The 26793-nt window shown below is 48.8% G+C and overlaps 1 protein-coding gene across 1 annotated transcript; it reads left to right on the forward strand.

Annotated features, from left to right (window-relative positions):
* The first annotated feature begins 2778 nt into the window (after positions 1–2778).
* CCNI (cyclin I) lies at positions 2779–20998 on the forward strand. The gene is made up of 6 exons (XM_009288644.2): positions 2779–2958; positions 13174–13308; positions 17101–17175; positions 17342–17482; positions 18314–18544; positions 19192–20998. Exons 1-6 carry the CDS (start codon positions 2845–2847, stop codon positions 19648–19650), a joined length of 1155 nt encoding a protein of 384 aa, XP_009286919.1. The 5' UTR covers positions 2779–2844; the 3' UTR covers positions 19651–20998.
* Positions 20999–26793: the final 5795 nt, after the last annotated feature.

Genomic DNA, 26793 nt, shown 5'->3' on the forward strand with positions numbered 1-26793 from the left:
GCCGAGTGCTCACGCACGCCTTTAATCGCCGTCTTCTCCAGGTGTGGTCTGAGAGGCTGTAGCTGATACCCCGTTGGATGTTACCCGGTTAGCATTACCTGGTACGTAGCAACTGACGGATCTGCAGGCTCAGTTAAATAAATTAAAAAAAAAAGTCATCCATCTTTTGCTCTGCACAGGCCTGGAGAAACCCCTTTTCTGGGGCTCTTGAGTTGCGAGGTGGGAAGGCTACAGGATGCGGGGGTCCCCCAGGCTCAACCCCTGTCTGCTGGATGCTCCCCACGCACGCCGGAGGGGACAAAATATTTCACCTGCGCCTGCAATTTGAACTGCTTTTTTCCATCAGTGCGGGGGTGCGGCCCTCATCACTGCTGTCCTCGTTTCCCAGGGCTTTACACCTCCTTTGGAAGCGCTGATGGCTCTGGAAATGGTGGGTGTTCCGGCCTTTGGGAACCAGCCCAGCCCACACGGAAACCTGTAGTGTATGATGGCAGGATAATGAGATGCTAATGAAGGCCCCGGGGGAATGAGCTGGAGGGGGGGAGGCTGTGAACGTGCATCCCTGTTTCCCCTTCAGCTTCACCGGCAGCCCCATTTACAGTGGTATGAGTGTCGCCAGGGTTATCCCGAGGTTTAAAAAAAGACATGCAAAAATGAGTAAATGCGCATAAATAAGCTGCGGTTCAAGCCACGGTTCTGTTTAGAGGAACGTAGTGTCACCTCCCAGGCAGAGTCTTCCTCTTGTCAAGTGGGGAACTTTTAATAGGGATTTTTCAGTCCACAGTGATACTGGATTAGCCATTTGGGGGCTGATGGGGAGTGATTTTGAGACGCGGTGCAGGGCATTTTGAGCCCTTTCAGGAATCATGGATCTGAGGTGTTCCCTGCAGCCAGAAAATCTATGTATGGCCCAAATCGCCTTCGGTCATTACACCGACGGGCTGGAAACCTTGTGCAGGGGTATGCCAAGCCAGTACAGCCTCTCCTTTGTTCATGGAGAAGCATTTGTTTTATAAAAATCTAATATAAAAGGGGTTTCTGTTCAGGACTGAGAGGCTTGACGTTTATTTGCCACTTAAAACCTGCTTGGCTGTAAGTGGGACTTGAGTGCGATTTTGTGCCTCGTGCAGGTTCTGTGTGAATCGCGCCCACTAAAAACTCCTGTAAATTGATAAAGAAAAATATTTGTTCTACAGTTTCCCTCAACTCTGTGAAAGCACTCTGAATCTTCGTTTGTTCAGAGCTGCTGTTGTTATTATTTATAATAAACTGATTGTTTTCACCGTGAATTTTGTTTATTTTCTCTGATTCAACATGTTGCCTTATTTCCTGTAAATACAGCATAAACTGTTGTATTAACAAGCTAGTCTTTATAAAATAGCCTGGTTAGTGTTTGGCCGATATCCACCTGTTGCAGATTTCACAAGAGCTCACAGAAGGAGTTGAAACTTTAAATAACTTTCCCATGGATTTACCCTTCAGGGCTGCATTGTTTTGCCTAAGTGATTTAATACTGTCAAGAAATTTGCAGCCAGAGTAGCGGTAGGCAGTATTAGAACAATTTGAATAACCTTTTCAATCAGACCATCTTCTCCATTTGAAAGCAGGTGGTGGAATCTGTTGTCTTTAAAAAAAAAAAATCTTGCCTCTGCTTTGTTTTCCATCTCAAATTTACAAGTTTCTTGACACATTGTTACTGCCGAGTGAGGCTGTACTAGGGCCAGGAGAACCCCCTTTTTTCTGTTTCGTGTATAGCAAGGTGTTCTGTTTAGATTGCTTGCTTTTTTATCATGGCTTCTGCCAGTGGAAGCAGGTGTTTCTGAATACTGTAGGCCGTGCAGAAATTTTGTCCGTCACTTACCCGGCTTCTAGTCATTTCATGCTCTGCAAATGCTGTCACTGGGTTTGCTGCTTTTTTCCTCCTTTAAGACCCATTTCCTATCTAAAATTAGAGATGTGCCCTAAAGTTTTGTGAATCTAACGTATTTTCAGAGTGATTAGATGCGAGAGGAACCTTCCTGAACCCCCTGGTACATTTACATTGCACATGAAACAGGTCAAGCTTCTTTGAGAAGCTACAAGCCATATGCGAGAGGACTTCCTGAACCCCCTGGTACATTTACATTGCACATGAAACAGGTCAAGCTTCTTTGAGAAAAGACAAGCCATACTGTGCAGAGGGAAAACATTGATCTTTTTGTCGGGCTTCAGCTTGTAAATCAGCTAAATTCTCAAACAAGCGTTCCTCTGTTTTGCACAAAACTTCCTGTTGCTGCTGAGAGTACTGGGGTAAGGCTGGCACCAACCAGGCTCCACGGCTGGGATTTTTGAAAAACGTTTGAATGTCAGTCTTAACTTCACAGGTAGACTGGTTTTAACTTCAGCGAGATTTGGGCCAGGGCAACCAACTTACTGAAATCCCCTTTATATTTGCCATACAGCTCCTCCCTCTTCTCAAGTATTTTTTGTAAAAAACACCCCTACTTTTTAGTGCTGCTGAAGCGGGAGAGGTCTTGCCTGATTGCCTACGTAACAGAGAAGCAGAAAACCTTGAAGCGGCAGGCCTTTCCAGCCCACTTAGGTGTTGGAGACCTGTGTACAATTTTGGCCCAGCTTCATCTGAATCTGAGCCGACTGGTTTGGGTTTCCTTGGGTAGGTGTGCCAAGTACCCGATCCCTGTCTGTGTTACAGATGAGCCTGTGCCATTTCTTGCAGCTTTCGTCACCTTTGTGCTTTCTTTTGCTCAGTTTACCGGACAGGCATGGCTCAGTATTTCACCAGGCTGTCTTTGGTTTTGCAGGTAGCTGTATCCAGCTGGGTGGCAGGTGGATCCAAGGGTTACCATGAAGTTTTCAGGACCCCTGGAGAGCCAGAGGTTGTCTCTCCTTCTGGAGACGGCAATCTCTAGGGAAGCTCAAATGTGGAAAGCACATGTGCCGAAAATTCAGCCCAATCAGGTAACGTCTCTTCTTCACATCATTCATCTTGGTAAAGGCATGAGTCTATCCTCTGGTGTATTTTTATGTGAACAGCTGCAGGTATTGCATGAGAAGTTACCTTCTGCCTGAGACCTGGGAAATTAGCCTGTGAAGTAAGCGATTACTTTTTTATTTGAGGGACGTACCTGCAATCAGGGGTACAGAACACACTGTACAGCATACAATGTTGGATCTCTGCTGTTGCTTGTGAAAGCACGTACATATATTGTCTTAATTAAATTCATTTTACAAATTGTGTGGTTAATTAACGTGCATTTCTAGTGGGCACCAACTCTGCAACAGTTCTTAAAAGCAGCTTCATTTTCTTGGGCTAAGTTCACTGATAACAGCGTTGAAATGCTGGTTGCTGTCCACGTGAAGTGACGTCTTCTCACATGAACCGTTACCGCTAGCTTAGCTGGGGCCTCCCCCTGAAACAGCGTATTCACAGCGAAAGCCTGACTCTGCCGCCTTTTCCCATTCTGGGCCAGGTTCTTCCCTAGTGTAAATCAGCCTAGTTCTGCAGGGTAGGCTGTAGCTGTATCAGCTGAAGCCAGATGAGGGTCTGACTTGGTAAGGCACTGTCTACTTCAGGAAGGACCCCGCTGACTCTAATATTAATATTAATGGAGCAGGGTGCAATCTCGTGTTGAGGGAAGCAGAGCCAGGCGCTGGCCTGTTCCAGTGAGGAACGTTCTCATAGGACTGGAGGAAAATTCAGGGTGGAAGGGACTGCAGGGGGTCCGTAGTCCAACCTCCTGCTCAAGTTTTGCAGCAGGGCCAGCTGGGAGGTTGGACCAGGTCGCTCACGGCCTTACCCAGCCTGAAGTGCGTTTGTGCTCCTTGCGGAGGAGGCGTCTGTCTAGCATGCGCACTGAAAAACGCCTGTGAACTCCACAAAGTTTTGTTTAAAACAAAATGTGAAACGTGAGGACGGTTGTCATAGAGTTTCTGGTACTTTGTCGCTGGGCAGCAATATTATTTTGGGGCAGAAATAACCACACTAATGGGCTCAGACCCAGTCTTGCTGTTCTTGATTCATACAAAATGTTGATGCAAATATGTCAGCTGTTGTCAAAGCTAATCAGTGTGGTGTTTGTTTTTTCTGTCTGGCGAACAAGAAACTGCTGTTGTTGTGTAGGAACAAATATGTTTTTAAGGGGCTCGGTATTAGTTTTGTTAATCCACATTTAAGTTTCCAAATCAGTGAGCTGGTTGTCAGAGGTGTTGAGCGTATTGTAGCTGTGGCTGTCTTCGGGCACGTACAATTTAAGACCCTGGTTTATGGTAAACCAGCCTGTTATTCCATGCTGGCAGTATTCCTGGGGTTAGTGATTATAATGTAGGGAGATAAGATTACAGTAGAACAAGATAGGTTAGGGACTCGGAGAGTGTAACCAAACCAGATTCTTGTGTAAAGATTTCACAGGGACAAAGCGTTTGCATTTTTGCCTTGGTGAAGTTGATTCTGGTGGCTCAGAAACGCCCACCTGCATTAGACAGTCTTCCTAGCAATCCCTCCCTTGCAGGATTGCATTGTCGCCCTTTGGAGATGAGGTTCCCCACCTGTGCCACGTTCGAGTTGTCGCTGCAGCAGAAGGACTAACCTCAGCCCTGTCTGTGGTGAAGAGCAGTTGTCCTGCTGCCGGGGACCTTGAGGGGGTCTTAACGTCACTGCGTTGTCCTGCTGCCAGGGACCTTGAGGGGGTCTTAACGTCACTGCGGTTGAGGTTTGCAGCACCTCGCAAAGTGGTGTCCTCAGCGGTAAATACTCTTAAGCTAACGGGACTTTGGGCCCTCTGCCGAATATGAGACCGGGGAGGCAGCTCTGTTGCCTGCTGCGAGAAGTCAGAGTAGGATCAAATATAGTATGGATATTCCAGATAGTATGGAAACAGCCTGATGGCTAAAGCCAGGGTAAAGTTTGTGCTCGACAGCAGAGTCTCAGGTCTGGCCTGGACAAATACCAGGTTTGTCCTTTTAGTGTGCAATTGTGTCATGATGATGAAAGGTCTCTTGCCCCGCTCCTCCCCAGCTCTTCGACAGTATCACTGAGGTCCGTGCTTGGGAGTGTTTCCTGGCCCGCTGTGCTTGTCACCCTAGGGTTTCTACTCCTGGAATTTCCACCCCCGAAACCGTGTTGTCTTAACGTAACTTTTTCTTGATGTTTTCCTACATGTCAGTTCAGACGTTGACTTTATCAGCTAGAATGCCATAGTGTTAAATGTTTTCTAGCAGTAAATAATCATTAAATTGGACTGAAATCTCTGTGTGCGTATGTGTAAAATGTACCAAAGTCAGATTTAAAAGAGAACATAAACGCAGCTGTCTGCTCTGGGGAAATCCTGACTTGCAATGCCACGGAGCAGCTGAAACCCCGGTACCTGTAGTCAGGTATTTCTCTCTGTTCCTACAGTTGGTGACACCTGACTTTTCAAACTGTCACGTGTTCCTCCACTTCTGCAGCGTTCATTTTGGTGATGTTGCAGTCACGGACGTTCAGCGTGAATTACCCTATTTTCTGTAATATCTGGAAGAAGGTCATATTCCTTAACATCTACTGCCTTCTTTTGAAAACAGCTGCAGTAGCCTAAAACCTCACTTGTATGAAACTGTTGTTTATTTCCCATGACAGTCAGGAAATCTGCATCCTTCTGTGTATCAGATCTGGCAACCTGAAGCGTGTGTAACTTTCCATTCCTTGCTACAAAGGTAGACTGACTACAGAAAGGGTTTTAATGAAGTCATCTGGTTTGCAAATGAGAAAATGTGAGTACGTTTACAAAAAAATATAATGATCAGATTGGAGGTACACCGTAACTATTTTTCAGGAGTAAACTTTCAGTTTTGACTCTTTAAGAGACATTTTTGGTTCTAATGTTTAAAACCAGAACAAATTCAGTTCCTAAGTATGTGTCAGAGTTGAGATCTTTGAAAGGAAGAAAGAAACTCATAGTTACAGAAACAGGAAGACTTTACATTTTTAGTACAGGATGCAGAATCTGTTGGGGACTTCAGTCCTGACAATGTATGTGATTCTTCTGTTTCATTTTTACTTTTTGTCTGAAATTCCCATTTCCTACTGGCACGTATATTTCTTTTAGTTTCCTTCCTTTAAATGCAGGCCACCAGCTCCGGGTATTTGCAATATAGCAAAGCCAGGTGTCACAGAGGCTTTTCAGCCTGAAAAAATAGGTGGGCTGAGTCTGGAACCGTCCTAGTGCTTCTGAATGTATTGGGTTTTTTCCTCTCTTGGGTTATACAATATGCAGGTGACATTCAGAAGTTTTCATGTGATTAAGGCTTGAGAAATCAAGCAGTAAAGACCGGTCAAAGGTTGATTTTTGCATGTTACCAAGTAACTTTGCAGCAGAGAGGTGTATGAGCCAAGATTTTTTTTTTTTTTTTAATAGAAACACAGTGTCACTTCTGTCATTTCTCCTTTCTTGCCTGTTCTAGCTCTTTCTTTCTTTCTGTCTTCTTTTTTGCTCTCTGTACCTCTTGAGGAATCAGGAGACCTCAGTTTATTTCCAGTTTTTCCACTGTCTCAGCACATGACCTTGGGTCGGTCTTTTAACCTTCTGGTGCCTGTTTTATCCTGTGGGCGAATCGGAGACTGACTTACCATTTTTGTAAAGCATTGTGAGGTTCGTGCATCCAGCTCTTCTGCTTTGCCGAGCAGGAATCTCTCTCCCCAGTGTTGGAGCACGTTACCGTGCAGATGGCAGAGGCTGTGCTTGCTTGAGCTCTCTGCTGTGCCACTAAACCGCAGGCAAACCCTGCAAAACGCCACTTCTGAAAGGTATCGGGAGAGCACTTCCAATTCCCAACTGGTGCAAGTGAGAAGCAACCCAGTGGGCGTCAGCTGGGGGTTGCTCTGGCATAAAACAAGCGCTCCTGAGACCCAAGGAAAGACCGATTTGGCTGCGATGTTTACAGCTGCCCTTTTCAGAAGCCTCCCAGTGCTGATAAAGGTCACCTGCTTGCTCGCCGAGGAGCCCGCAGCGGGACTAGGCAGAAAAAAATAGGGGAAAGAGCAAAACATCTCTGTTTGGGACAGCAGACACTAAAGAAAAAAAATTATCAGTAAGGTGTTTTTCCTAGATTAGGCAGCAATAAAATTGAGTCATGTTTGAGTTCACAGATAATTTTTTTTTTAGACTGCATTTCCCAAAAGTCTCAAGGTATTCTTAGAGATGATTTGTACTGTGCTCGCACTCTGGAGCCTGAGTCACAGCCTCCGGCCCTCCTGTCTCATCCAGCGAGTGTGCAGTGGGCCCCGTGGCAGGGTTGCCGGGTCAGGGATGGCAACAAGGCGATTCGGCTGTCGGTAAACGGGAAGCAGAACAACAGCTGAGTGCCTCTCACCATCGCCAGGGCCTCACAGGCAGCTTTCTGACAGAATGCCTAAGAAATGGGGCTTGGGGCACCTATTTGGGGATCGGACAAATAAGGTATTAACCATCACAGATGCTGGAGGCCTCGGGTCTGTGTGTTTTGTGTGGGGCGCTGTATTCCCTCCCTTGGGCAGAACTACTGATCTCTGCGGTTGCTCACATTGGAGTGGTAAGATGACAGACAGAGTGAGTGCAGCGCTCTCTGCTTATTTCATTATTCGGTATAGTCACCTGCGGTCCCGGCATGTTGACCGGCCTCGTGTCGTGTTATGTAAAATACCTGTCAGGACTCCTTCACAGAAGCTTCCTGCTTGCTGACAGCATTTAAAGGCATGTTCATCGATAGAGTGACAGACAGGCTATTTCTTGATAAGCAATCAAGCAAACGATGGCAGGAAGCAGGTGTGATGTAGCCCTGCTTTACGCAAGGAAGAGAGAGAAGTTGACATCCCTCCGCTTCCCCATTTGTGTCCCAAACACATTCTGTTAGCTCCGTAGTTCTGCAAGGTGGCTTATTTGTGTTTGTGCTGAAACAAAACCGATGGGTTTATGCACGCTGTTGTGCTCCGCAAAGGTGGGAATTAGCATCACGTCTTCAGCTTGGAAAAGAAGATACAGGTCTGTCACCCACACATGGGTTTGGAATAGCTTTGATAGGTTTGCACATCTGACGGGCCTGTTGCGCTCCTCGGGTGTCACATTTTGCGCTGATAGCGGCAGGGCTGGTTGTGTGCAGCGTTCTGTCCGTTGCTCCCGCCAGCCTCCTGATGGATGGAGGTGTTTGTGTGCTCCACAGGTGGAAGACGGGAAAAGAGCTGCGGAAACCTCTTCTGTTATTTTATGGAGGGGCCAAGCAGGACTAAGCAGGATGGAGAGGGAGGAAAGGAGTACTGTTAAAGAGCAGTGGTTGATCTTGCGCTCTGCAGGAGCGTTCAGCCTGTCACATTACACGTCACTGTCGGTCCCAAGGACAGGGTAGATGAAGAGATAGCTGTGAGCAGACGGCTGTAACTGGGCAGGGCAGTTTGTAGAAGTTACTCTAAGGCAGTGCGGCAGCAGCACCGTGTCTCTCCGCTCTCAGTAAAACTCTGTCAGGCACTTTTGCAAGAGTCCTGCCTGTGCTCCATGGGCTGTTTCCTGCATAGCCAAACAGTTCTGAAATCCCTCACGCTTCATGCAGCTGCCTGCTGGCTTCCTGCTGCGGGCGAGCCAAGCGGCGCCTCCTGCAAATATCTGCACGGGCGCCAGTCCAGGGAAAAGCACTCCGGCACCTGCACGGGCTCGGTCTGCGGTGGCTGGTGTGTGTGTGTGTGTGTGGGTGGCGTGGTGCCCCCGCAGCAGCTGGGGGTCCTGGGCACCCGCAGTCGCACACAGTGAGTAGGGCTGCAGCTCAGTCAGGCGCCTGATCCTGGTCGTGACTGAGCCGGGAGTGCTGTCACTTTTTTGACGGCGGGAGTCATGCGCACGTCTGCTAACCTTTGGCACTGGGATGGGCAACCAGATCTGTAGGTCAGGCCTCGCTCTGCTCTGGCCTCCTCTCCAAAGAAGAGGGGGGGGGAAGCACCAGCCAGAGGAGACGGATTGTCCTTCAGTCCCGAGGGCGGTTGTTCGGTCTGTCTCGGAGCAACCTGCTGCTGCTGTGTGAAAACCGAGTCTGCCGTTGCTGGGCTTGGGTTACTTTTCCCTACTGAAATCCGTCACGCTAGGCTATCGTGCTCTTCCACCCTGGGGGTTAAGTTCTGCAGCGGTGGATTTGTGGCGACAAAACGAAGAGCTGGCCACACACAGACGGGGTGAGTGGCAGAAGGCGACGTCTATGGCGGAAGTACCTCCACACCAAAGAGGAACTTTTGCTTTCCAGCCCAAAGGGACTTTTTTACTTGCAGCCACAGTAGTGTCTCGTTTTCGCTTTTAATTTTACATAACTAAGGAACAATGACCTCGCTGCTTAATTAACTTTACAGTGCTGCATTTCTTATTTGTGTTACTGGGATGACATGGGTACACCTTCGAGGGAGAGGGATAAAGGCCGATACACTTGCGTGGGAAGCTCCTTGCCCTGCTTGGAAGTAGCAGCAGGGTTTGTGGGTGTGGTGGGACCAGTTCTTACTCCTTCTGCCCGCCTCTTAAAATGGTCCATAACGAACTTTCCTAGCGCTGATGGGAAAAGGTTTAAATTCACCTGGTCTTTCTGTGTGAGGGGATTCTCCCCCCACCCTTGTGCTCCTTTATTTGCAGTTAGAGACTGGAGCAGACAAATTTTTTGTGGGGTTGACGTTATTGGAGAAAAGAGCTGAAGATTCACCTCCTTTCCTTTGCTTCCCCAGATAGTTCTTAAGAAGCCAGATTTTATTTTGAAGCCTTACTTCTGCTGTGCATATACTTAGATGCGAGTTCACTTTGCAGTTGTTTCTTCATATTAAAGGAACATGGTGCTCTGTGTGGGGGCTGGTTTTTGTTTGTTTTAATGTTGTATCTTTGTGTAGACACACTGTTGCTTTTCAGTGGTTTAGATTCAACACCGTTTCTTTTTCACACGGAAAGGACAGCTGTTACCAGGGACTGAGGGTACAGTTGCTATTCTTTATGTTACGGCCTTGCCATTTAAAGCTAACTCCTCAGTCTGAAATTTTGCCTTTCGGCCTCACGCTGCCCATGAAGGGCAAGAAGATACGAGGACAGATCTTGGGAGGACTGGAGACTGAGAGGCAGCATGGAAAGACGATCTTACCCTTCCCACCCATGCTGTTTTTAGGAGAAGGCCTAACCTTTTGCTTTGGCAGGCACAGGGAAAACAGCGCTGAGCCAGGACAGACACCACCAGGAGCTGTTGAAGCTGATGCCCACTTCTGCCGGGATCTAGCAGGAATGGGATGTGCCAGGAACGGAAGGGGATGGGAAAAATGCCCCCGTGCTGCTGAGGCATTGCCCTGCCGCCCCAGAAAGGAGCGCAACAGATGCCATTGTCGCCCCCTCCTCTAGAGCAGATGTTGTATCGCAGGAGGGAACGCGGGGGAGACAGCGGCTACCGCCCCGTTGACACTGCACTGATGATCCAGCTCTCCCCTTGCCGGCCAAGGGCCCAAGCCTGTTTCTGTTGGCTTCATCAGTAAAGCCGCTGCGGCAGGACCAGGGCAGTGATTTGAGAGTCAGAGGCAGGTTTTTGAAGTCGAGTTTATTTTGTTTGATGGGGTGGTTTCAGGTTGGCTTTTAGTGGGCGAGTTTACCTGCTGGATTCACCCAGATACTGCATTTCCAAAATAATCCTTTAAGCTGTTTGAAACCTTTTAAGTCCACAATATTGTCCAAACCTGGCCGTGGCTATAAGCCCTTCTGTGTGGCTTTGCCTCCTTCCATTTAAAAATAGGTGTAATGAATAAAGCAATAAGGAACTTCCTCTTAACTATCACTCCTCCCTTTTCTGCCTGTTTTAGGTTCAGCTGTGCAGGCCTCGCTTTGCTACGGGAGAAGTATGCTCTATAAGGACAGCCAGTAAATAACATGGTGTTGCCCATTTTTCTCCCCAGATACATTCTAGGTCCCTATCCTGCTGTCCAAAAGATGTTTTTAGCAGAGCATTTAATAAACTCCTTACTGCTGTGTGGTGTATTCATTATACTCCCAGTGCATGTCGGACTAGCATTTCTGGAACGAGTGCGAAGTGTTGCAGAGAGCCGGTGTCCTGCCCCTGGTGGGGCTTGGATTTCACCCTTAAATTGCAATAACAACTTTAGAAAGAGTCATTATTTCTTGGAGTTGAGAAAACTAATTTTCTCTTCTCTCCTGAAAAATGGTAGGTGCTTTTTAAAAAGCCATGCTATAGTCAGGTGGCATCCAGAGGTCCCAGCTGAGGCCAGAGACCCATCTGGATCAGACACATAGTCCTGCTGACGCCATCGCACCGCCGGGGCTTCAGGAGAGAAAACAAGGCAGGACTTTGTTCTGCTCAGGGGAGCACCTGGTATGGCACTGAAGGCACAGTTTTGCAGGCAGAGGTAGTATTGCTTTATTGGCCTAGCTAGTACAGCTGGAAGAAACAGCTTTGGATTGCACAACCCTGCATCTTTAGGCTAGATCCCTGCTACAGTAGCACTGTTACTGTTGTACTTTTTCTAAGGGAATTGGGTGGCTACGTTTTGGCCAGACGTGTGTCCGTGAGCAGCAGTAACCGGCTGCGCACCCACTATCCGACAGCGCAGAATTCAGCCCTGGGGGCTCGAGCCCTGCCACCTTCCCTGCCCTTCTGTCCCACTCGGTGGCAGCGGTGGAGCTCAGCACCAGTAAGGACGTTAAGCACAGAATAAAGATGGCATACTGCAAGTAACAATGAAAGGTGCGTAGCTGGTGTCCTCGCGGAGGCCCTCGTGTAATTACAGTTCTGCCTACAACGCTCTGCTTTCACACACGTTCTTGACTCCAAGGCAGGAGAGTCAGTACACCTGTAACAAAGCGCGTTACTGTTGCTGTAAGGCACGCGGTAGGTACTTTGGTGATAGATGTAGCCTGAAGTATTTCTTTTGCATCAACATTGGGTGTTTTTATTTTCTAAAATTCTGCTACTCCCCCCCCCCCCGTGGTGTTGCTGGGAGGACAGCTACAACCCAGCACAGCAGTGATGTTTGTTTGCGCAAGCCTTTCACTTTCTTTTTCACAGTAACTGGCCAGCCAGCAGATCACGGGGTTTCTCTCTCTTAAACCATCTCAGCAGTAGCCAAAAGAGCACAAGGAGCCTGAGTGTAGCAGAAGTTGTTTGGTTTCACATCTGAACACATCCTTGCTAATCACCCCAAATAATCCCTGTTGAAGTGAGACCCGACATCTACTTCATTGAATTGAAAGGCTCTGGAAAAGCTGAAAAATATTTCTGAAGAAAGTCAGAGAGAAAGCTTTTATGTCAATGACCGATCTGTACGTGTGGCTGAACTTCAGCTGTTGTCCAAACAGATCAATGGTGATGACTTGAGCCAAAAAGTTAAAAAAAACCCCAACCAAACCCAAACTGGTTTAGGTGAAATTCATGTACTTCATTGAATTGAAAGGCTCTGGAAAAGCTGAAAAATATTTCTGAAGAAAGTCAGAGAGAAAGCTTTTATGTCAATGACCGATCTGTACGTGTGGCTGAACTTCAGCTGTTGTCCAAACAGATCAATGGTGATGACTTGAGCCAAAAAGTTAAAAAAAACCCCAACCAAACCCAAACTGGTTTAGGTGAAATTGTAACTGCTTCACCCCCGTTCACAGTTAACAGTACTGCTAAAAGTCTTTTGTAAGCTATTCGGAATTTTCTTTTTTTAACATATACTGAGCTAAAAATATCCCCATAATTTGAAGGAAAAATAAACCTTTCCTCTCAAAACACCAACTCAGTCCCTCCCCTCTCCTGTTTGTCTGGAGCTGTGCACCAGCCAGGCTGCCATAGCACGTCTGGTTTTGTTCAAGCTGGGCATTTCTGTGTAGGTACATGGTTCGAAGAAGGTCAAAAAAAAAAAAAATCTCTTAAGAGCTAAGCCAGAGAACACCCTGTCAGTACTTGAGAAAGTACAAGACATCCTTCCTCTTTTCCCCAACGTACAGTGAAGTTTGAGTGATGTTTGAGGTGGCTGTAAGGAAAGTTGTTTCTTGGGATGGGGTAAGTAACTGCAAGAACAAAGTGGTGATTGAGGCTGGCTGGAGGGCCTCCCCCTTTCCAAAGGAGGCTTTGTTTCCGTGCTGACTATCTCCTGCGGAGGTAAAATGTTTGGTCTTTTCTGACTTGCTCAGCCTGTGTATAAGAACAGTTTGTTTTTCTCTCCAACAGGATGTAGCCATTTCTCCAAAGCAGAGGGATGAGGTCATTCAGTGGCTGGCCAAGCTCAAATACCAGTTCCACCTTTATCCAGAAACGCTCGCCCTGGCCATCAGCCTTTTGGACAGGTTTTTAGCTGCAGTAAAGGTAAATATTCACGCATACATAAACTGAAATAGATTTATACCACCCACTCCACTATTTTTGTGTACAGTCCTAGTGGTGGGGCTGTACGGAAGCGCTTACTTCCCCCTCTGCTCTCACACATGTATAGGATGGTACCTGCACTACTCCAGGAGCTTAATTTCGGGTTGTGGACCTGGCAGCACACACTGCCGCCAGGAACTTTTGGAGGTAGATTCTTTCCGTAGTCGTTTTTCGCCCAGTGAAAATAACCATGGCTTTAACGAGAACACACAGTTCTCGGGAAACTGACCCAGTCCTTATACCTGCCAAGAATATTTTCCCTCTCTCCTCTGTTCTGCCCATTTCCTTCAGGTAATGCAGCTCATTAGTTTAAATGTACATTAACCTCAGAGAAAAGAAGCACCTTCCTCTTCAATTACACACTCGCTCTTAACCTGGTTTGAATATTGAATTTGCCTCGGCACAGTACCTGTTCCTTTAAGTAACCAGAAAAAGAGGCTGCATAGACCTTATGCTTTATATCTAAAGAGAACAGTCTCTACCTTAACCTAAACGAAATGCCTACTAGCCTGCAGTTAGAAATCAAGGCCCAGTGCCCTCTGACAGAAAAGTCAGGGAAAGCCCCTGCTCACCTTTTAATTTCTCTGGTGTTTTAACTGCATTTAATCTCATTTCTACCACCTAGAATTGCTGGGAGCACCTGCTAGCAGTGAACTAGCTGGAGGAAACAAATAAATGTTTGAGGACAAGTTTGGGCCTGACAAGCGTGCTAATGAAACAAAAAAGGTGGGGGAAGAAGATACAGCCAGAAGGGATTGCTTTCTGGGGGAGTAGTTCACTACTAACCTGCTGTATAGCCAGTCTGACAGACTAAGAGCTTAAGGCTGATGTCAGGTCAGACAGATGTGAAGGAGAAAGGTAAGCAAGCATGGGTGCAGGCCATCAGAATGACAGGCTGTCCACTCCTGCTGTGCTGAACAGAATGGAAAATATATATATATATGCCCGTTTGGTTTTAAGGCTGTTATGCCCTAGAAACTGCTTAAAAAAGACAAGTTAAAAATCAGCATTTGGGCTACCTGCAACTGGGATCCGCTGCTCTTCTGTCTCTGCAAGTCTGCCACGGAAGCATGTTAGATGTGCTGTGCTTGGGCCATGTTTTGGCCCCGCGCAAGTGACTGAACAAACTGTGGGTCAACCCGAAATCCCTGGCCTTGAGTTGTGAAGTCAGGCTGTGGGTAGCCTTATCTCTTGCCATATTTGCTCAGTTACATTCCGTGCTCAGCAAATCCCCAGTCTCATCTGCCTGTGTGTCTAATCTCATCACCAACACTGTTAGGTAAGCAATATAGCTTCGGAGATCTAAGCAGAATAATGTATTCTCAGCCTGTGCACTTACATTTCAATGTGACTTAGTTTGGTAGAATGCAAGTGACATCATCCATTAACCTACCCTTCGAGTATTAATAAATATTGATATTTTAATTACAAGCCATGGAAGTTCTTATTTTTAAGGAGAGCTCAAAGTAGCTGATTTCCTGAAACACGGAGATGGGAAATAGGTTTAACTCCCTCGACAGCTAATGCCCTCGAGTATGGTTTTTCTTTCAGTAATTTGCAGCAGCCAAGGAGTCTGCTAAGAAAGTACGAGAATATGACTAAGGAGTCCACTGCGTGCTTCAGGCAGTGAGCGGCAATGTGGAAAGGTGTTTTGTCTGGGTTCAAACAGCTCAGGGCTTCGTGCTCCCTCCCCCAGTTTTCCGCTCCCATAAAGCCGTCATTCCTTTGACGCAGCTTAACTCCTGTTTTTTTACCAGGCGCTACCGTGTGGGACTTGATTATTAAGACAACTAGTCCCTTCCTTTCACCGTGAACACGCTTTGAAATTGCTCGGACTGGCTGCCCCTAAGGCTGTTACCCAGTCATGCTTTGGAGGCCCAGCCAGCAGCTTCTGGTGTAACTCACTGCACAGCACTCGTTAACCCTCAGCGGAGCCGTGTTTACAGCCAATCTCAGCAGCACTTGCCCATGTATGAGGAGCAGGCAAGACAGGTAGAAGCTCCCGTAGGAGACCAGGATGGGCGACTGGGTTTTAACATGCTTTGGCAAAAGACACAGTTGTTCCTTCCAGGTCAGTCTCTAGAGGGGATGCACTTGGGGAAAAAAAGGAGACAAAATTATTGTTAAAAATAATGGGGAGAAAATAGGGGAGAAAAAGTTTCCCTGATGGTAGGAACCTGCTCTAGAGACCTGCTTTTCCCTGAATACGACACAGAAGGTGTCCTTCTTTGCTGTACGTTATTTTGTGCTGACTGGACAGTTTTCTTTGAACCTGCCTGCATGGTCAAGAACAAGTTCCAGTCTTGCCCTAAGGGAGTTTATTCTCTTTGCTTTCAGTGACACCTGAATGCGCAAGCAGACGTGTGCATGCACACCCCCGCCCCCAAGCGTGGATTTTCTACACATATTTAAGTTGAAGTTTAAATGGCCAAACTAGAACGCCAAAGCTCTAGGCATAGTATAGCCCTTTGTAAGTAACTGAGGCTGAACGTTGGTGAAGCTCTTCAATTTGGACACGATCCTGTGTTCTTCTCTTGCTGCTTTCTGGAAGCAGTGTTCTGGATTTCCTGACAGCTCACTGCATGAGCGTAACGTGCAGCATCTCACCCTTCAGCCACCCCATAGCTCTGTTGCATCTGCTAAAATTTACCTAGCAAGAATAAAATCACGGCAACAGTTCTGGCTGTAAGTAGCCTTTCGCATTCAGTGCAGGATTTTCACTTACCTTTGCTTTCAGCATCTCCTAACGTGGACAGGAGAGGACCAGTTGCCAGTAGGCTATTGGAGGGCTGGGGGCATGGCTCTGCAGCTGTCTATTCACTCGGCTGCGACAAGGTTTAGAAACAGTGCCTCTGCACTTCCGAACCCCCAGCCACTAAGGAGCAGGTGGACACATCCTGTGGTTTTTACGCTCATGCTGGAAGTGCAGTCCTTTGTCAGACGGTCAGATGGACAAAGATCGCTGCTAAGCAAAAACTCCAGCAGATGCGCCGTATTTGGAGCGTGTGCTTAGTCTGGGTCCACCACAGGGACTATCTGAATATTTACAGCCCATGCATCCTGCTTCCCCCCTCACCCCCCAACCCGAGGCCCATAAAAGGAGTTTTTGATGCACATGAAAAAAAAAAAAAATCACCCTTTCCCCTCCAAATTTCACTTACCTTGCCTAAACAACTCACTGTAGAAGGGACCAGCTCTCCCTCGATGATCCCTGGGCCACAGTTCTGAGAACCGCAGTGCGAGATTACGTGAGTGGTGATTTTTATGGGTGTTTTACACTTCCCTAGGCAAGGACAGCATTTTTAGATTCTCTTCTTTTCCTTCCTATTCTGTGTCTGGCCCCCAGCAGCACTAACAGCAGAGCTCTGCTGAAGCAGGTGGAGTGGCAATGTTTTTTTCCCAGGTGACAATCTGGCCCTTCTGATTTTCTCCTTCTTGTTTCTACTGCACTGCCTAAAAAAAAGCTCTTTCCACTCCAGCGCCGCACATCAGTGGGTGCCAATTACGATCATGGGGCTGGCAGATTGCTGTTCTGCCTTATGTCATGGACTACGGATTTTTGCTTGGCACGGCTTGCCACCGCCGTGGCGTAGCTGGAGGTCAGCCTGCTGATCCAGAACGCGTCGCACAGGCAGCTGAGACCCTGGGGCTTAGGATGTCCAGCCAGAAAGGATTAGGCATCGTTTTTGCATCACATTCACACAGAGACTTCTCTGCTCTTCTGTACCATAGGCCCGTCCAAAGTACTTGAACTGTATTGCAATCAGCTGCTTCTTCCTTGCTGCAAAGACCATTGAGGAAGATGAGGTAATTTTTTGTTCTTACTACCTTAGCATTGTCTGAATAGATACTCTTCCAGTCCTGCCTTTCCTTGCACATGGCGGCTGACGCTTGCCAGGACAGGAATGAAGCGTTTTGTGTAATTTCTATAGTGATTGGTTCTCTCGTGTCTTTTTTGCGTTGGCTTTTGCAGAGGATTCCAGTACTGAAGGTGTTGGCTCGGGATAGCTTTTGTGGTTGTTCTCCAGCTGAAATTCGCAGAATGGAGAAGATTATCCTGGATAAACTGAACTGGGATCTTCACATGGCAACGCCACTGGATTTCCTTCATATTGTAAGTAAGGGGCTATTTACATTCTTTCCAGTGTCTGTCGGTGTAAATAAGGTACCTAGACAAAAACTCTACCTGTAGGAGAGTGAAGACCTCAGGATGTGTTCGCAACTCCTCCATACAAGTAGTTGCTGAAAGAAAAAGCCTTGCCAGAGAATTTCAGAGCAGACTTGTGACACTTTGGGTGCAATTTCCAAAACATGGGCCTGCCATCTGACCTGTTTTGAAGCATGTTAAACCACACGCTAAGACTCACAGCTCCCAAAAACCTGCCCCCTAAGTCTTAATTTCTAGTGGTTTTGCTCAAAGCTGAATGCCAGGCAGCATGAAAACAGTAAGTACAACCATGGAGGAAGCACCTCTGCTGGGCAATGGGTGTGCTCTGTGCCGGCTACAGAGAGGCACGGCCAGAGAACCAGACTCGTGGATGAGTTAAGACAAAGGGAAGGAAAGCGTTCTGAGGTTCTCTGTTGGATTTCATCCTCTCTGCTTGCTCGAGGAGGTTTTGTCTGGGACACCTGAACTGCCAAACCTGTGTTGTTGAGAGAGAAGGGTGGAAGGGGATAGCCTTTTGCAGAGCCCTGAGAAGCCTGGTCCCCAGGCAGATGACGTGTATGATGGCAGGTCCCGCCAGAAGGGCTGCACCAAGCTGTCGGTGGGTTCAACGCACTGTTTTTTTTCCATGGTGTGGAAATTGCCTTGAAGGTTAAGCTGGAGGATCCTTGTGCGTCAAAGACATGTCGCATGCCATTCTTGAGGTCTGACCTGGCTTTGCCTGTGGGGGTTGCCTTGTCGGTGACACCAGCTGCCTCATGTGCTTGTTTCCCCCCCCAGTTCCACGCAGTTGCGGTGTCCAGCAGGCCTCAGCTACTGACCATCCTGCCCAAGCTGAGTCCCTCTCAGCACGTGGCGGCGCTCACCAAGCAGCTGCTGCACTGCATGGCCTGTTACCAGCTGCTGCAGTTCAAGGGCTCCATGCTGGCGCTGGCCATTGTCAGCCTGGAGCTGGAGAAGCTGCTCCCCGACTGGCTGGCTCTCATCATCGAGCTGCTCCAGAAGGCACAGGTGAGGGGGTGCTGGCACCGCGCCTTGCGGCAGGGAGGGACCAGGGGCCACAGAAGGCTGCATCTTGCTCAGTACTCCAGTGATCCAAGTCAACCGGGGCTTTCAGCTCCCTAGCTGCCGATCTCTGCCTGCAGTTACGCTTTTGCGAGGACGGTCATGCTTCAGCCTGAAGGGACAGTTCTGCAGAGTCTTGATCTTGACTGCATGCAGCAGGTGACAAAGCACCTGATGTATACGGGCTCTCTCTGCACCAGGGAGAAAAATAACACACTGGGGAGAAAATTCTAGTTTGCCACTCCGCCATTCATTGTAAGCATACGGGCTGGTCTGACAAGTACCGGAAAGACACACACTCGAGCTGCTAAAAGCATGCAGTGAAACCTTTTAATATCTGACAGGTTTCCCCCCCCGCTATTCCCATGAGGTGTAAGAAGGAGCAGGGGTCCGTATCTTACAAGGTCGTCATGTTGGGGGTCTTTCCGATCCTTTATCACTTATTTTCTCCTGCATCCAGCATGTCATTAAGAAGTGAGGTGCGCGGGTGGCCGGTGTGTTCAGAGCCCTAGCCCTGCCCTGGCTGACAGCCTCTCCTCTCCACGGCAGTGATCCCGCGAATGCCGGTATCTTTGCTTGTCTTCCCACTCCAGATGGATAGCTCGCAGCTGATCCACTGCCGGGAGCTTGTGGCACATCACCTTTCCACTCTGCAGTCTTCTCTGCTGCCCAATTCTGTATATGTCTACAGTCCCCTCCAGCATACCCTGGTGACCTGTAACAGAGGAGTGTTCAAATGCCAGCCCTCCTCTGTCCCAGGGCCAGGTTTCTCCAAGGACAACGGCAGGCCAGAAGTGCCAGTCACAGGTACAGCCGCGCTCTACCAGCGTCTGCCAGCTCCCAGCGGTTGCAAGCAAGCCTCTGCCAAGCGTAAAGTGGAAGAGATGGAAGTGGATGACTTCTACGACGGTATCAAGCGTCTCTACAACGAAGACATCGCTCCAGAGGTAGTGGCTCTTGAAAACGTGGGCTCTGTTTGTGGCGCTGATGTCTCGAGGCAGGAGGGCAACGTTTCCCCTTGTCCACCTTTACAGCCCGTGTCTGTTATGTAGCTGTGAGTGCACACCACCTGCTCCACCATAGCTACTCTAGAAACCACGCAGAACCTGGCATCCTGCGTTCTCAGTGGGGGGGAGAAGGGGCCATACCTTGTCAGGCTGAACTGAAGGGAGCCAAAAAACAGAAAAAAAAAAAATCCCAACCCTTCTTTCAATTTTTTTCTCGTGCGGCTAATTATAGTTCCACTATTTAAGCACTTAAAAACACAAAAAAGAGCCAAAAAAAAAAAAAAAAATCCCAACCCTTCTTTCAATTTTTTTCTCGTGCGGCTAATTATAGTTCCACTATTTAAGCACTTAAAAACACAAAAAAGTATAAAAAATCTAAAAAAAGACCCAAAAACCAAACAAAAAAAGTAGCAAAAAATTGTTTCTTCCTAGTGTTGTCAGTTCCACTGTTTTTCTGCTCCTGTGTATTGTAACCCATTCTCCACGTCCAAGAGCTCACATCAGTCGTGCAGAGTTGTTCCAGGTTTGCCAGCCAACTAACACCTCTCTGATCCGATTTCCATCTGCTCCTCGCTCTCTTTCTGCTTGCTCCTCTTTTAATTCTCAGCAAGTCTTGTGCATGATGTTCTGTACTACCTGACCTTCACGACAACTTTCTTTTTCCTTTCTAAACAAAAAGACCTTTTTTGTTTTGTTAGCACTTTGGTGTTTAAATGTGATAATATTTAAAAACTGGATTTAAATAAAAGGTTAGTCAGGAAAAAACCAAAAACAACTCTGGCAAGCTGCTCCACACTTAAGTATAACCACAGGAGTGTGAAGGTACTCTAGAAGAACACTAGGGCGGCCAGCCGCTGTGCTCTGTACCTTACTTACACGGAGACTTCTCCAAGTTAAACAGTTTGTGTTTTCCAACCCCGAAAGCAGTTCATGGATTTTGTATCACTTGAACAAAAACGGTTTTTCTTTTTTTTGTTTGCACCAAGAAACGTTGCACTCAGTGTGGATTTTCACCAACGCTTGACTCTCTACGTCAAGTGTAAACCTTAAATTCTGCAGTCTGTGTTTTTCCCAGATGTTTATAAGCATAGCATGTGACCAGCACACGCTCGGTGAGGTGCTGGGGCAGCTACATACGCCTGAGGTTTGAAAGGCGTGTAATTATCAGCCACAAAACCAAAACAAAAGACCCTAACCCTAAAGTTTTGTGTTCATGTAACTTCTAACCAAGAGTAAAACCTTTAAAAACTTGTCTCTTAAATGTTATACCTCTGTTTCTCAGAATGACCTGTCCCAATTGTAAGCTCTCTCCACAGCCCTGAGAAAGGTATCGTATTTGGAGCCATTGTACTGATGAAAGCCTTCTGGTAGCAATAAAGAAAGTTGTCCTGGATTCCGAGTCTTGTTTTGTGCTTTTCACCTGAGTTCAGGATCGGTTTTACCCGGAGGCTGCAAGGGAGCTGCTCTGTGCCAGACCTGTGAGAAAATGGCTTTAAGGGTGGCTGGGCAGCCGGGGTGCCAGGGGAGCTGCGCAACAAACTCATTGCCTCTACAGCGGTTCCAGCTTTAGCCCCAGCTCTGGTGCTCCTCACTCCCTCCTCAGTCACCAGGCTGGTCCCCTTCGAGGCTGAGTACGGGCCACTCGGTGCACGGCCAAGACACCGCTCCACCTCACCTGTCTTGTAACCGTCTCCTTTTTGATATTCTGAACGCCCCATTGAAGAGTCAAGTTTCCCACACCCAGGCTGGCTGTCGATTCCTGCTTGCCTGACATCCCTTCCACTGAAAATCACATTTGATAATAAAAAGGTTAGCACAGACTTCATTTCCGCTCTTTCCTCTAAGCTCATAGATTACACTATAGATTCTGCTCTGTAATCTCGCCTTTTTCCCGGCTGGCTTTGATCTTGTGCGCTTCAGGAGGAGCCGGCCCCTCCTGCCTCCTGTCCTCTGAGGTGCCATCCTTTTCGTTGTGCACAGTCCACTGCGACAAACTTTTCTTGGGTTTCTGCTCTCTTCCTACCAGTGTCCTGGAAACCGCCTCCCGAGGCCACATTTCTCAAAGGGGTGTGCGCCTTCCTTCCCTTCCAGCCCTTCCTGTCATCCTTACGGTATTACTAGTCCCTGTCTTTACTCTCTTCCCGCTGCTTAGTTTTCTCCAGCCAGGAGAAGTCTCAGGGCTTCACCTAGCACACCCCTAGCAAAATACCCCGTCGCTGCAGGATTTCCATGATACTGGTGCTCACTACTTCAAACCCACTTCAAGGCACACATCTTTTTCAGTTAAATTACACAGCATAACAGCTCTAAATAAAAATAACTGCCCCGATTTCCAACACTAGATATAACAACATTAGCACGGGAAAGACTAGAGCCAGGTAGTTTTCACACCCCTTGACAGCCAAGCCAGGCACCCGCGGTTTCTGCACAGAAGGGAGTCTTTGTGTGCACTTGTGCTCGCTGCATGTGAGCAGCAGTTAGAATCGTCCAGCTTGTCCTGAAGGGAGCAGCTGCTAAGAGCTCCGGCTGTGTATGCAGTCGGAGAGAGGTGAGCCAGGGCACTCGTGACCCTTCTGACGATATTGGCCTGCACGGTACAAAACCGTGGGGAGAATTCTGTGGTGGGACTACAGCTTATTTTAGTTGGCATCCAGCGGTATGAGACACGCTGGGGAGAAGAAGAGAAGATGGGGACCGAAGTGCCACGGCATTGTCATCCCACAGCAATAAATCTAAGCCTCACCTTCCACTGGCTTCTCCCCCTCCACACGCTCCTTCCCTCCCAGTTTAAAGGGCACATTCCCCCCTACCCCATTCGGCAGCATCGGCACACAGGCACTCGTGACGATTACAGCCCCAACCCGTTTGCAGACGCGCACAAGGAGAGGAGTTAGCACAGGGCTGGGCAAAGGAAGGTGTTTGCTTGTGCCAGCTGGCAGGGGCCTGGCTGGAACAGAAGGGAGGGAAGCTGGGCGTAAGGAGAGATTTAGGTGCTGCTGGAGCAGGTCTCCTCTAACAGATGTGCTACAGGCGTGGTTGCGAGTCACTTGGTGAGAAGGTAGGAGCTTTCCTTCTCACCGTTTTCCCCTCCCGAAAAGCGACAGGACAAGAGCAGGTCCTGCGCTGCCCCCACACCAGACACGTCCCCAGCTCGCGCCAGCCCTGCCAGAAGAGCTCTGCGGTGACTGAGCTAACTGCTGAGCTTGCCTCGGCCCCAGGCGCACCAGAGGAGAGGAGCTTCTTTTTTTGTTGCTTTGGGGAAAAGCAACAGCTTTGCTCTCTGCAGCAAAGGGGTAGGGGGGTAGCTCTCTAGCAAGAAGCAGCATATGAGTCACAAAATTAATTTTACAGTATCATCAACTGCCTTCAGAACTGTGCTCAATAAACACAGCGCTGCTTCTGGCTCTCCCTGTATTAAGCGCAACACTGGGAAGGGTCACTGCCCAGAAACATTCCCAGCCTTCCTGTGCTGCACAAATCTGGCCAAGCCACAGCCCTGACTCAGCACACACCTGCGAGGCAAATACCGAAAGAGGCAGGACTCAAAACCTCCCTGGCTGCCAAGGGAGCTTTCGTGCTCCTGAGTCCCAAACACACAGGCGCTACCCCAGCCCCAGTTTGAGCAGATTGCCTTTTTATTTTGTTGGCACTATGCACAAATCCAGACCGGTTGTCTTTTGCCCGGATACCAGCAACTCCTCCAACAAAAAACAAGGTTCAGACAGACAAAACCAGGCCCCCATTTGGGACACCTACCTCTGCAGGGTCCTGCTGACAGGCTGCTGCCCGGCTGTCCTCACACAGGCCCTAGGACACTTGTGGGCCAGCTCTCTGGCTGTGTTGCCCAGCACCATCCTGTTGCCTTTTGCTCTTCCCGATGCAACAGGAAAAACCCAGTCTCTGCAACTGCAAACGCGCCTCTTGAACTTGTCTCTTTTCTTCCTCTCTACCTCTGCTGTGAACACACTAGTTTTCAACACACCCTTTCAACCCACCGCCACGTATGGAAGGCATCCACAAAGGAAATGCCCAGTTGTGCCTGTGGTATCTTGACACACCCGAGAGCCTGGTTGCACCATCGAGGTGTACGGATGCAGCAGGGTACAGAGGATTAACTTGCAAACCACCCATGCCCCAAGCGCAGGTGCCCAGCTCTGCTGTGAGCCGTGGGCAACATAACCAGACTTAGTGCACCAGCTTACCCCTCCCGCCCTGGTGTCAACTTGGCCGTGGGAGAGTTGTGCTTTGGGGACTGGCCAGCCTGGGTCTCGGAGGCCAGGGCTGGCACGCAGGCCTCCACAGGGGGCCACAGCAACATCACGAGGTGCTTTTCAGCTTTGCAGCTCTCCTCCTGCTGCTGGTGCTGCGGCCACCTGTGTCCCAGGCCAGCTGGGGCCGGTAAGGAGCCCAGGGAACACAGATCTGCATTGCTGGCTGCACTGGTGTACAGATTTATGGTGTTTTGTGGCTAAAAAGGTGATGCTCAAAGACAGACTTGCCTTTGAAAATGAGGCCCATCCCAGCAAGATCAGCTCCCCCGTGTAGCAAGGTCCAGCTGATTTGGAAATAACCTGCATTGCCAGAGAGAAAAAACATTTCTCGCTTCCCACATTTCCTCCCCACAAAAAAAACCCAGGCGATGACACAGTCCAAACGTGGCCCCTACCCATAGCGTTGCCTCGCTACTACGGTAGCGGGCTGACTTGTACGCTGTTCCCACCATCAGAACACAGGGCTGTCCTGGAGCGCTGCCAGGGCTCCCTGCTACCCACAGGAGAATGACTCCTCACGTTCACGTGGCTTTCCCACAAGCTTCATAGCACCCTGATACTTCAATGCCACGGATGTGCCAAAGATGCTGAGCCCAGGGTCGGCCCGCTCCAGCGGGGGCCCAGAGCAGCGAAGGTAGGAGTCCAGCAGAGTACACGGGTCAGGTGAATGGCTGGCCGGAAGGGAAACCAGTTTCAAATTGCAGGCTCAGTTCCCTGCCGCCTCATCTCCCTCACGAGCGCTGGGATAAAACCATTGCATTCATACAACTATGCATGTTATTACTCAAGCACAGTCCCCCCCAAAACCCAGGGAGCACCCAAGTGCACGGCAGCCGTGTTTTAGCAGAGCACTGCTACTTGTTTCAAATGCCTTCTAGCAATAATCCCAGCTCACCTTTACACGCTGCGCAGCCGTTACTCTCTGCAGCACCCCATCTTCCCTTAATGTCCCAGAAGGGTTTGCTTTAAAGACATGATAGCAGTAACCCCTCTGCAATTTCCTCCACAACACTGCCTCAGAGAGATGCTGGTACACCTCCTTCACTCTACTTGGCCTGGGGGACCATTCGTGAAGTATTTATCTCTTACACGAGACCTGCAGGTACTGAACACGGGGGAGATGCTCATGCCTCAAGTAGGTGGTAGGTCAACACCTCTGGCTGACACGCTGCGACCCAGCCCCAGCCCACAGTGGCCGACAGCAGCACGGCACTGCACCCCCCCAGCTTGTGCCATGGGGCACGTCCAACCTGGAAGCTGTTCCTAGCTCTGAGTTTTGGGAGTTTCTTAAAGTTCATTTTTACCCTCCAGCAGCGACAGGAGGGTTAAGCCCACAAGCACTATTTTAAACTTGGGCACCCGCTCACTTTTGTGGATGAAGCGGTTTTCCCAGCTCTGCTGGGGACATTTGGTGACACTGAATACAAATAACCTCTCTGGGCTGTCCAACAACAGGTTTCACACTGCTGTCCCCTCCCCATGCTGACACCTCTTCCCCTAACAGCCGCACACGATGGAGGAAGCGAGCCAAAGGGCCCGTCGCCATCCCTTCCCCCCAGCACCGAGGTGTGAGAAAGCCTCAGCAACACGCCCTCAGCTCCCGTCCCCTTGTCCAACAGGCGTCTCGCTAAAACCACCACTTGCAGTGCCCGTACGTGCTTTCTGCTCTCTGATCCCCTCCCTCTACCCCAGTATCCACCACGAGGAGATTATGGGAGTCAGATGCTTCATTCTGTTCCCCCCTCCCCTTAAAATTCCTTATGGCTCTGTTCCCCATAAATTTACCTTTAAAAAAAAAAACAAACAACAAACCCCAAAACCTTCTGCTGATACCATCTGCCTCAACAACCTGGGGCAAGAAATTCCAGAAGTTTACTACCTGCTCTGTAAGGAAGCTACCCCATGTTTTGAGCTGATTTCCTTCCAGCTGAGTGCCCCTCTGGTTCTAGTCGTGCCCATTAGGTAACTAGCAGGTCGGCATCCACTGCCATCACAATTTAGCAGACTTTGTAACACAGAATCACAAATAAATTTAGGCTGGAAGGGACCTCTAGAGGACACCTGCTGCAACCTCCAGCTCACAGCGGGGCTGATCCTCCCTCTCATCTCAGCCTTTTCTTCTCCAAACTGAGGCCTCCAAGCCTTTGCGGTCTCACCTGGCAGGCTGCTGCTCCATGCCATTTATCATTAGTGCCCTTCTCTAACTCCACCATGTCCTTCTGGAGACATGAAGTCCAGAGCTGCATGGAGGACTCAAGGCACCAGCACAGCAAAACTCTAGAGCTGCAAAATAAAGGCAGTTCATTTAAGTGTTGGCATTTAGCTTCTCCTTATATCAAGCTTTAAATAAATTTCTGTTTAGAGTTTAGAAGTCAACCAACAAAAGGTTTTTGCCCCTCTTCAAACCTTCCTGACGCAGCAGCACTACTGGTGGGTCATCTAGCCTCGAGTCCCTCCAGCTGACGAAGAACAACCTCCTCCGGTACAGCCCAGCACTTGCCAAGGCCAGAAAGAAATGCCCTAAAAGCAGAGGTCTCAAGAGCTCCTTGAAAAGCCCAGGGCTGACCCGGCAGACGGGGGTCCATCGGGATACTTCTTCAGTGTTGCCAACCTGCAGATTTGGTCATGACTTCCTACTGCCACACACAAGATTTCAGAGAGTCACAGGGCACAGCTACACGGGTAAGGTGATGGGGTTAGTAGCACTCGATAGCCTCTCTTCAGGTACAGGATAAAAAAACCCAAACAACCCATCACCACCTAGTTTCTTTCCTTCTTACTTGCAGTAAAATGATGCCCAGCCACCCATGACTGAGCCGGGGTCCTAAACCACTGTCATCAGCACAACATGGGTGACCTGACACGAGGTAGAGCTCAGCAGAATAGCTCTGTGCCCATGCATGATAGTGAAGTAAAT

This window comes from Aptenodytes forsteri, unplaced genomic scaffold (genome assembly GCF_000699145.1).
Source record: "Aptenodytes forsteri isolate BGI_AS27 unplaced genomic scaffold, ASM69914v1 Scaffold221, whole genome shotgun sequence".
Taxonomy (NCBI): domain Eukaryota; kingdom Metazoa; phylum Chordata; class Aves; order Sphenisciformes; family Spheniscidae; genus Aptenodytes; species Aptenodytes forsteri.

What these genes read in the sequence shown, in the direction of transcription:
- CCNI (XM_009288644.2), top strand. Translation starts at nt 2,845, where the DNA reads ATGAAGTTTTCAGGACCCCTGGAGAGCCAGAGGTTGTCTCTCCTTCTG. An exon ending in CGAAAATTCAGCCCAATCAG is followed by an intron (nt 2,959 to 13,173) that starts GTAACGTCTCTT and finishes TCTCTCCAACAG; the next exon opens with GATGTAGCCATTTCTCCAAA. An exon ending in CACTGGATTTCCTTCATATT is followed by an intron (nt 17,483 to 18,313) that starts GTAAGTAAGGGG and finishes TTCCCCCCCCAG; the next exon opens with TTCCACGCAGTTGCGGTGTC.